The 11,696-nt window shown below is 37.5% G+C and overlaps 1 protein-coding gene across 1 annotated transcript; it reads left to right on the top strand.

The window, feature by feature from the left end:
* The first annotated feature begins 190 nt into the window (after positions 1 to 190).
* LOC129352081 (mycoketide-CoA synthase-like) lies at positions 191 to 10,236 on the top strand. The gene is given in 11 exon segments (XM_055020918.1): positions 191 to 248; positions 324 to 477; positions 1,526 to 1,686; positions 1,761 to 1,964; positions 3,930 to 4,016; positions 4,019 to 4,110; positions 4,774 to 6,127; positions 6,130 to 7,246; positions 7,248 to 7,941; positions 9,328 to 9,547; positions 10,094 to 10,236. Coding segments are annotated over 11 exon segments (4,284 nt in total).
* The last annotated feature ends 1,460 nt before the right edge of the window (positions 10,237 to 11,696 follow it).

The following is an 11,696-nucleotide window of genomic DNA, read 5'->3' as shown; positions in this document are numbered from 1 at the left end:
CATTTTAACCTGCAATTAAGAGATTTGGTTCCGAGAAAAAACAAAACCACTCGAACAAACCCCCTGTTGTCTCTCCACTGACTGTCTCAGCATTTATAAGCCGGCAGCAGGTTAAAGAAAAGCTGCAGAAGTCTCCTTTAGTTTTACCATGACAAAGCTTAAAGACGTTCAATCAACTTCCTAAATAAAGATGGCGGACGCCGATGAGGACGTCGCTGTTATCGGGATGGGATGTAATTTCCCTGGAGGTGAAACATTTTCATTGGCTGCTGTCGGTCACATTAGTTGTTAAAGGTAATTTTTTGTCTTCTACTCTGCATTAGGCGAGGGTCTGGATAATTTCTGGAAAGTTCTGCAGGAGGGAAGGAATTGCGTGTCGGACATTCCCGCTGAAAGGTTCGACAACAATTTCTGGCACGACGCTGACGTCACCAAACCCGGAAAGAGCCAAACAGCAAAAGCTGCATTTATAAAAGGGTGAGGAGAATCATCAGGTTTGATAAGTGGAGAAAAAATATTTCTCTTTATTTATGGGTAACAGACCAAAATGGGGCTCAAATCCAGTCAATTACATCATTTTCAGATTTATTGTCACCTGAAAACTGTATCTTATATTTAGTGTTTTGCTCTTTTTACACTGCTACCAATAAATAATTGTTTCACCGTGTATTACGGTAATTGTAGAAAAAAAAGGTGAAAATTTCCGAGACAAAAAAGAACTCAGAAAATGTGAGATTAACCTCAGAATTTTTTCAGAAAAAAATGGAAATTTATGAGTTTGAAATGTTAAAAATTACCAAGAAAACAATGCAGAAATTTTGAGATCAATCTCAGAAATTTTCCAAAAATATTTAGTTTTGAAAGGGGAAAATTTGCAATAAAAACTCAGAAACAGAAATTGAGATTTGAAATCAATTTCAGAAAATTTCTAGAAAAAAAGTGGAAATGTCAGTTTCAAAAGTCCAAAAACTGCAAGAAAAAAGTCTAAAGTTTTGAAATTGATATCTGAAATATTATTGAAAAACAGAAATTTCTGAATTTCAAAAGTCAAAAATTAGCAACAAAAACTCAGAAAATTTTCTATTAATCTCAGAAATTTTTCAAGAACAATATGACAGGAGGTTACTCCACCACTTTCTGATTCTGTTTTTTTCCTTGCAAATTTTAAACTTTATTTTTCTAGAGAATTTCTGAGATTGTTCTCAATACTTTTTTTTTCGCTGTTCAAACTTAGAGATTTCCATGTTTTTTAATAGAAAATTTCTGAGATCTAAAAATTTCTGTTTTTCTTGCAAATTTTCAAATGTAATGTTTCACATATTTAAACAAAAATAATGGATTGTTGTCAAATATTAACTGATGAGGCACTTATACGTTTTTCAGTCATCTTGTCCAGCCCTAAGTATAAAATAAAAAGTCCTTAAAAAGTAAATTTTTCCTGAAAAGTTACTCCAATAAATGTTACTGGGGACTACCTAACTCTGTGACTCTGAGTCGTGACAGATCTGTTTTGATTTTGCTGTAGGTTTAATGAGTTTGATCCCTCGTTTTTTGGGATTCCTGAAGTAGAAGTGGACTTCATGGATCCTCAGCAGAAGCTGCTGCTGCAGTGCAGCTACAGAGCCTTGGAGGATGCAGGAATACCTATGGAGAGCCTCAGCGGAACCAGAACCGGTGTTTACATCGGTAACTCATCTCATTTTAAACCCACCAACTCGTGAGGAAGCATTTTTCTAACCTGTTCTGCTTCAATGCTGCAGGTTTAATGAACAGAGACTATGAGATGATCAGGGATAACAAGCCGGAGACAATAACACATTACAACTGCACCGGGACGGCCGTGAGCATCGCAGCCAACAGGATTTCCTTCACCTTTAACCTCACTGGTCCTTCTCTCGTTATCGACAGCGCCTGTTCTTCTTCTCTGGTGGCTCTGCATCTCGCCTGTCAGGCCATAAAGCAAGGTAGGCATTTCTAATTTACCTCATTAGTCTGCAGAAGCATTCAAAAACAATCTTCCCTTACATGTTATGTTCTTTAATATGATTTTCTGAAGATACAGCCTTTTTTTGTATGGATTTAAAAGGACAAACATAAATAAAACTTGTAGTAAATTAATATAAAACTGTATGCATATAAACAGTTTGGTAGTAATAGGTACATTTAGTAGTTCACCAAATCCTGCATTTATAAAAGGGTGAGGAGAGTCAAAAAGAAAATTTTATCAAAAATGTTCTTTTAGGAGTGCTAAACTGTTTACTTTTACTTGAGTAATTTTATCATTAAGTATTTCTACTCTTACTTGAGTAAAATTTCTGGATTTTCTATCCACTGAATGAAAAACAAAAATGTTTTAACCAAATATTCACCAGACAAAGACACACATTTTCAGATTTATTAAAGTTTCCTAATTTTTTTTGTTGAAAGAAAGTGATTTTGAACCATTTTTCTTTGGCCTGAGTTTATTTTTGTTACTTATATGAATTATTGTCATTTAATCACTAACTACCAAAATTTCCATCTAAAGTTATATTTTGGTCTGTCTGATTATGTAATCTTTACACATTAAATGATTAACAATTTGATCAGTTATTCAGTACTTCAGTAGACTTTGTGTCAAATACTTTTTACTCTTACTGGAGTAATTTCTTGAAGGATTACTTTTTACTTTTACTTGAGTAAAATTATGTTGAAATAGAACTACTTTATTTACTTGAGTATAATTTTTGGATACCTCACTTTATAAGACGAACTGGGATTGAAATCTTTCCGAGCAGCCACTTTCTCCATTCACCGCTAGGTGGCACTGTGGTTCCTGGCATAATGAATTTCACTGGTAACAAGCAACAGTCTTTCCATGTACAGTTGCCCAGAGCAAAACAAATCCATCACAGTTCCTTATTATATTATATTATATTATATATTATATTATATTATATTATATTATATTATATTATATTATATTATATTATATTATATTATATTATATTATATTATATTATATTATATTTAATAAATCAAACTATTTGTAAAATTTTAGGGCCAAAAACTAAAAGAATTTAAGATTAGTCTCACAAATTTGCTAGAAAAAAAAAGACAATTTCTGAGTTTGAAAAGGAAAAATTTGCTAGGAATGTAAATTGGACATTTTTGATTTACAAGAGTAATACATTTTCGACTTTTGGAAATTTCCTGAGTTTGAAAAGTTGGCGTTTTTTCTTGCATTTTTTTTAACTTTAAGAACTCAGAAATATCTATTTTTTTTCTAGAAAATTTCTAAGATTTATCTCAGAATTTGTTTTTTTTTTCTTTAGAAAATGTTCTACTTCTCAAGCTCAGAAATTTCTGAGTTTTTTCTAGAAAATACCTGAGATTAATCTGAATTTTTTTGTTTTGTTTTTGTTGGAAATTTATTTCCTTTAGTGCTGTCGTATTAGGCATGACAACACTAATACGCCTCACTGTGCTTTGTAGACATTTATTGTTTATATTAAGTCTCAAATCTCAAAATATTTAGTCAAATATAAGCCAAAATAACCTATGAAATTTACGCCACTGTTCTTGTGTGATGAGTAGCAAATCTAGACATATTTAGGAATGCCTCTTGTTAGCTAAATATGACTATATTAGTAAAAAATAAATACGTCAAAAAGTTTCCGTTTTAGATTAAATGTTAATATTTTCTGCAGCCTTTCTATACGAATTATTCATAGCCAAGAGATAACTGACTTCACTAGCACAAAATTATTACATATTGAGCAAAAATATTAGAAAAGAAGCCAAAGTTTGATGTAAACAGTTCAGAGATATTCAATATGTTCATATGTCTCGCGATCAAGACCACTTCAAAGAAGGTCTGGGACAAAAAAGAGACAAAGTACTTTATATTTATTAAAAATTGTATCCTAATGTATGCAACTTTGCTCTAGGTGACTGTGAGATGGCGCTGTGTGGAGGAGTTAACTGCATCATTGAGCCAAGAGTGTTTGTTGCTCTCAGCAAAGCCAGGATGATTTCACTGAAGGAACCAGCAAGCCTTTCTCCACCAGCGCAGACGGCTACGGAAGAGGAGAAGGCTGTGGCGTTTTGCTCCTGAAACCTCTAAAAAAGGTTTGAGGTTTCATCTAAAACAGGGGTGTCCAAAATGTGGCACAGGGGCCTTTTGTGGAACAATTCTGAGGGGAACAATTCTGAGGGGCCCCAGACTGCAGTTCAAGAATGCTATGAATTTGGCTCTCCAGAGGAAACTCTTCTGATTTTTTAGAATGAGAATTTCAGTGAGAGATTCAACTCTTTTAATGGTAAATGTTTTCCTATAATTGTAATTTTCTACTAAATAGCGATCAAGCAACTTTGTACTAAGAAAAATGACTGGAGCATTTTTATTCTATTATATTTGGTTGATGGAAGGATTTTTGAGGAACATTTTTCTTTTTGTTGTCAGAAATAGACTAAAAGATTTTCTAGACCAAATCATTTGGGTAAAAAAATGATCCAAAAAGCTAGGAAACACTTAGCCTTTCTCGGGGAGCCAAAACAATATGGCTCCCTGAGCAATTAGAGGGATTCTGGCCCAGGTTGCAAAAATTTTGGACACGTCTGATTTAGAAAGATTTATGTTGTTTGTTATTTTGCAAACTTGAAGACCATCTAATTGTTTCTTTTCTTGAAGAACTCATAGAACTAAAAGGACAGATTTAAATTCATGGTAGTTAACATAGATTATCTAACAATATTTATCAGTATTATTTTCTTTTTCTTTTCTATTTAAAGGCCTTGAAGGAGAGCAATAAAATATGGGGTGTGATTTGCAAGACTGCCGTCAACCAAGACGGACATTCGGTGACTCCTCTCACCAAACCTTCAGTGACGCAACAAGAGGAGCTACTCAGGACAATGTACTCCAACGCTGATTTCAAAAATGTCCAGTACATCGAAGCTCATGGGACTGGGACTCCAGTTGGAGACCCAACAGAAGCAGCTAGCATCTCAAACGTCATTGTCAAAGCAAGACCTCCAGACTCAGAGACACTATGGGTTGGCTCGGTGAAGGGCAACATCGGACACACCGAATCTGCAGCTGGAGTGGCTGGCCTGATCAAGGTACTCCTAATGATGAAGCGCCAAACTATTGTTCCCTCAGTTTTCTATTTCAGAGACAACTCAAGTGTAGATACACAAACCCTGAATTTAAAAATACCAGACAAATTAGAAAGATGGGAGGCAAATCAACCACTTGGAAGGCTAGCTGGGGTCAACAGTTTTGGGTTTGGGGGAACAAACGCGCATGTAATTTTAAGAGAACACATTCGTCAAGTATTTCCCACAAAAGCTTGGCAAAAACTCTTTGTGTTGTCAGCTGCTTCTGAGAAATCACTCATAATGACCATTGCAGACACCCACCAAAGACTGTGCAGCAGTGACACACTTGACTTTCAGACACTTTCATACACCTCTGCTTGTGGGAGGAGTCATTTCAAACACAAATATCGGAAAGCCTTTTTGACATCTTCCCTCTCAGATCTACAACAACAGCTCAAATCGGCACAAAAGACGGAGTTTCAGTCGGTTCAGTCTGACATCCAGGTTGTCTTTGTGTTTTGTGGAAATGGGGTTTGCTACAGGGGTATGTGCAGACAGCTCATGAGGCAGGTTCTTGCTTTCAAAGAGACAGTCCAAAAAGTTGAAATTGCCTTTCAGACGTACTCTCCCATCAACATCAGTAAACTCCTTGAGAGTGAATGTGATGACGTCGATATTAGCAGGCCAGATGTTATCCAGCCTCTTCTTTTTGCAGTACAAGTTGGGATTGCCACCCTGCTGAAGCAGTGGGGTGTTAAGCCCTCTGCCATGCTTGGCCACTCTATTGGAGAGGTCGCTGCGGCTCACTGCTCTGGTCTTTTGTCTCTTTGTGATGCGGTGAAAGTGTTGCACCACCGCAGTACTCTTCAGAGTAGAGTCACAGGAGGAAAGATGCTTGTCATCGACAATGTGGCAGTAGAAAAAATTGTTGAAGTTCTCACAGTCTTTGGTGGCAAGATCTGTGTTGCTGCTTTCAACAGCCCTCAGTCCTGCACTTTGTCAGGTGATGCAGGTTCAGTGGATGCTCTCCATGATATGCTGAAGATTAAATTGCAGATGCAAATATCTTCCTCTGTATCTTAGATGTCCCTGCTGCTTACCATAGCCACATGATGGATCCAATTCTAGATGACATTGAGAGCAGCATAGGCTTTTTGAATACTAAAAGCATAGAGTGTCACCTGTTTTCCACAGTTACTGGAGAGAGACTTTCAGATGGGGATTTCACTTCTGGCACATACTGGGCAAAGAACATCCGGGAGCCTGTTTTATTCAAGAAAGCTCTTTGTGCTGTTTTCAGAGAGAAACCGGCAAAAGGAAATGTGGTCTTTGTAGAGATTGGACCTCGAATGGCTCTCCAAAGGTACATCTGTGAAACTCTTGGCAATGAAGCCAAAGTTCTCCCATCAGTCCACCCAAACAAAGACTGTGACACCATTTCCTCAACTCTGGCCAGACTGTTTGAATTTGGCATTAATGTAGACTGGAAGGAGCTCTTCAGGGGCTGTGAGATATCACCCTGTACTCCTCCAGTTTACCAGTTTGACAACACAAAGAATGAAGTGAATTTTGAAGCCTTAAGGGGAGATAATGAACCATCTGGTGTTTTTTGCGATGGACTTGAGTCCCAAATTAAAAGGGACAAGAAAGAATACACATTTGAACTGTCTTTGAAGACAGCACCCTATCTCTGGGATCATAAAAACAATGGCATTGCCATTGTGCCAGGGGCATTTTATGTTGACTTAGCTTATGCCTTGGTGATGCCCAACCTGAAGCCAAAGAAGCCTGCCTCTCTAGTCTTTCTCAGTATAGAATTTGAGAGTGTGCTTACTCTCAATTCAAACTCTAAGAAGCTGAAGATGATACTGGAACAATCAGAAGGGAAAGCCTTGTTTAAAATACAGTCACCTGCTGCAGTTCATGCCTCAGGCACATGCAGGCATAAAGGTCAGGAACAGCAACCACTGCTAGAGGAAGCAACCATTTGTCTTGATATGATCTACCAAAGGTGCAAAATCATTCTGACACAGCAAGAAATGTATTCACTTCTCTCTCAGGCTGGATTTGAGTATGGCCCACTTTTTAGGCATCTAAACAATGTGCATCTTGGCAACAAATTCAAGGAAGCCGTGACTGCTTTCCAAGTTCCAGAGGACATTCTGAAAAGTCCATAACCATTTCATTCACCCTGTGCTACTGGATTATTTCATTCAAATGGCTGCAGTGGTAGCAATGGGACAACAAGGATTCAAGCAGGGATTCCCATCACAGATTGCCAGTATTGCTATTTCAGAACCCCTGCAGGAGACAATGGTCATGTATCTTCGGACAACTCAAGAGACTCAAGATTTTCTTGAGGTGTGTGGTTGCTTTTCTACCAAAGATGGGAAGGTATTGGTGGAATTTAAGGGTGTAAGAATTTCCTTTTTGCTCCAAAGATCAGATGTTACCAAGTCTTTGTTTTTTCATAGTGAAACAGTTGCATTAGCAGAAGAGAGAGATGTGGATGGCTCTAAAATAAAAGCCATCATCTTTGAAGATCACATGGGCATTGCTAAAGGTTTAAGACCTTACATATGCACTGATTCAGTCATTGTAGGGATCAGAAAGAAGTTAAGTGCAGATGAAGTAAAAAGCCTAGTGATTCATTCGTTGACCAGCAATGAGAATCTGGAGAAAGTTCTCTTCATTTGGGGTGTGGAGAACCTGACTCACTTGTCCTCTGAAATTATTCTGGAGAGCTTAGTGACTTGTTGTGAGATATTTCGTCACATTGTTTTGGCTGTCAAAGAGAGCAAATGTTTGTGTGCCATCAAAGTCATAACTTACAGATCAACAGAACTAATTGTGGACCATGTGAGTCCTGGTTTTGTGCTTTCTGGTATGATGAGATCCTGCTCAGCTGAGATTGCAGACATTCATTTCCAGCATATTGATCTGGCTTCTGTGACAAGTGAAGACATTCAAACATTAGCTTGTGTAATTAAAACCAACCAACAACAAGATATAAGGATCAGCAAAGGTCAGGCATTGACAACGAGGATAGCACAAACTCCAATTAAAGACAGTGATTTATGTGAAGAGGTAAAAACAATTGGCCAGTCAAGAGACTTTGTCCTACAGACTACCAATCCCTATGGAATAGCCAATTTGTGTCAAGCCTCTAAAAATAACTCTGATATGAGTCCAGTTTCAGAAAGCTTAGTTGAAATTCAGCTGACTAATGTCTGCATACATTCGTCCGACTACTTTCCGGTCAGCACTTCCCATTTCAATTTTGGCAGGACATTTTACTGGAACAAGCAAGTGACAGAGAATCATGATCTTCTGGGTTTAGATTTTAGTGGTATTGTTTCAAGTGTCGGCAAAGACGTCAAAACTCTAAAACCGGGGGACCAAATTGCTTCGTGCTATCCAGTTCCTGCAGCTTCGAAGATCTTGATTTCTGAAGCTGTGTGCTATGACACAAAAGCATTTCCCTTTTTTCGAGAAACACCATGTGTGTCCTTCTTCATCCTTGCATGGGAGATTTTGCAGAGGTTGCTGTGTGAAGTTAGAGGAAGGCGCAAAAAATTGGCAATCATCTCCCCAGACTCAGCTGCTGTTCTCATACAAGTTCTTGCCCTCACAGCAAACAAATCAGGCTGGAACGTTTCCTGTCAAGCTAGTCTTACCAAGGAATTGACAAATTTTGATGCTTTGCTTTTTCTACCGCCATTTAGTCAATCATTTGAGGGATTGTTTGGCAATAGTGACACTGTGAAGCATGTCATCTTTGTCTTCAGCAGTCACATGTCACTCTCAGTGGCCACAAGCAGCACTACATTGAATGATAAAAATATTCATGTGCACCACCTTGATGTGGCTTATGTTCTCCAGAAAGCAAATCTAGAGGCACAAAAAAGAAATATTTCTAACTGGCTTCTGTCACTAAGCCTCGATCCAGCTTGTCTGCCGCATAGGGAGGAGATCCTTCATTTGAAAGAGCCTAGAATTGAGTCCTCTTTCACAACAGCAACAGTGCAGCAGGTTGTTCTTGATAAAGGATTGGATTGGCTTAAATGTACTCACAGCTGTTTGCCTACAAAAGCCGCACCACTCTTTGAACAGAGATGTGTTTATATTGTAACTGGAGGCTTGTCTGGTTTGGGGCTGGAGACTGTTAAATTTATTGCACACAACGGTGGAGGTTGCATTGCAATCTTGTCAAGAAGTGTCCCATCTGATGAAATCCGCTTTCAGTTGGATCTCCTTCAGAAGAGAAATGGGGTTTCTGTCCTAAACATCCAGTGTGATGTTTCAGAGTCAAAGCAGGTGGTGGATACCATCACCAAGATTGGGGTAGCGTTTCCATCTTGTCCAATCAAAGGAGTCTTTCATAGTGCTGCCGTGCTGCATGATTCCCTCATTGAATCCCTCGATGAGTCGCTGTTCAGAAAGGTGCTTAAACCCAAAGTCAGTGGTACTCTGAATCTCCATTTTGCAACTCTTCACAACAAATTAAACTACTTTGTATGCTACTCCTCGATCTCATCATTCATTGGAAATGCCTCACAGTGTAATTATGCAGCAGCCAATGCTTTTCTTGACACATTCTGTCATTACCGGAGAAATCTTGGGCTTGCTGGACAGTCCATCAACTGGGGTCCCTTGAATCTTGGTCTATTGCTCAACAAAGGCCACTTTCAAAAGTTCTTGGAGTCCAAGGGGATGATGACAATGGGTGTACATGAAGTTCATCAGACACTTCAAAGGTGTCTGTTTATGAACAGACCGCAGCAAGTAATTTGCAAATTCAACTTCAAGAACCTCAGCTTGCATGTCCTTTCCCAAAATCCATCTCTCAGGGAGCGAATGGCGACTTTAGTGGAAACAGCAATCCAAGATGAAATACACAAACCCCCGAAAGTTCAGTGTTTCTTTACAGCCTATGAGACGATGAGGACAATAGTCAGTGAAATGCTCAATATAGACGTGGGAAAAATTGATGATGACTCCTGTTTGTCAGCATTGGGCATTGACTCAATGCTGGCCATGACTCTGCAGAACAAAATCTACCAGGAGACAGAAATAAATGTGCCTTTGGTTACAATTCTGGATCCTAACACCACACTTACCACTCTGGTCAGTTTTGTGCAGAACAGCATGTAGTTCAGTGCAAAACTTATTCTTTAACGAAAAACAGAGAAGAAACTCAAATATTTTGTAACTATCACTGTGGAACCTTGCTAAAACACAAACAGTTTCACCACAACCCTTGTTCATGTGTCCAGCAATGACAGCAGAGATTTGATTATGAACAATCCTATAAGCTTCATGGGAATAGATTGTTGGTGCTTTAAACTGTTCTCTGTGTCTCGAAAATGCTAGCTTGAACAACTGTGCTAATACTAGGTTAGTATTTTTAGGGATTTTGAGGTTTATTTTAATCCACAAACAGTTGGTGATTTCTTTTATTGCCAGATGAACATTGCTCAAATCTGTTATCATGTATGTAATGATGTAAAATAATAAAATATCTTGCCATTGAGAACTTTTTATTAAAATTTTGTATGTCATAAATATTCTTGTTGTCAGTCTGACAGTCCTGAAATGACAAAATGATCGATGTCAGAAATCAAATCACATCAAATCAAATTTTATTTGTATAGCACATTTTAGCAGCAAAGCATTGCAAAGTGCTCTGCTCATAACAAACAGAAAAACATAAAGTCATCAAGTTGGGGGTTCTTGCCATTGCATCTACAAAAGGTTTACTGGTTGCACTCCTACTATGTTATATAACAAGTATTTTTATTCCCACTCATGCAGTTTACAACGGTGTTAACAGCCTCCTGGTACGAAGCTCCATAAAACCTCTTTCAGGAAATTTTGAGCAGGACACGACATTCCGTAAAAGCCCAATATTGGCATTTTAAAGCTCTTAATCTACTTGAATAAATATTTATTTCTTTTGTTCATCATTTTTTAAGTATTTTCGTTTCTTGCAGAATTATTGTAACAAGATAATGAAATATTGATCTTCAGTAGTTTTATTTAGTGGTGTTAATCAAGGCCAATGTTCGTTTCCCACATGTAATAAACCAGTTGAAAAATACTTGTTATGGGAAATGACAGATTATTTTATAATCTTTTCCCACCATCACCGTAAAACCAATCATCAGTCTGTGATAAGAAATGACCATGACCTGTGGCCCTGGTTTAATACAAGACTAATATTGTTGGCGACAATTATATTTTTTAGGTATGATTCTGACATCTTCCATATTTACTAAAAATTGATTGACATAAATTATTAACATGAACTAAAAAAAGATTTTAAAAAATTCAAACATAAAAAATATTGTCTCAATTTGAAAAAGTAGTTTACCCCTTGATAAATTATAAACACATTTTTGGAAAGCTGAGTACAATTTCAGGTTACGACAAGACTAGATGTAAAAAAAAATCACTTAAAATAATTTTTTTGATGTCATGAAGAAGTATAAAATATTAGAAAAACACATGCATCATGCATCATTCATTTCCTGCTGTAATAAATTAGTAGGAAACATACTTTTTACGTGACGTAGTAGTTATTTTATAGTCGTTTCCCACCATCACCATAAATC

The sequence above is a fragment of the Poeciliopsis prolifica genome, unplaced genomic scaffold (assembly GCF_027474105.1).
Source record: "Poeciliopsis prolifica strain line A6 unplaced genomic scaffold, Auburn_PproV2 SCAFFOLD072, whole genome shotgun sequence".
Classification (NCBI taxonomy): domain Eukaryota; kingdom Metazoa; phylum Chordata; class Actinopteri; order Cyprinodontiformes; family Poeciliidae; genus Poeciliopsis; species Poeciliopsis prolifica.
The sequence above is the reverse complement of the archived record's forward strand: the minus strand, read 5'-3'. Positions and strand labels throughout refer to the sequence as shown.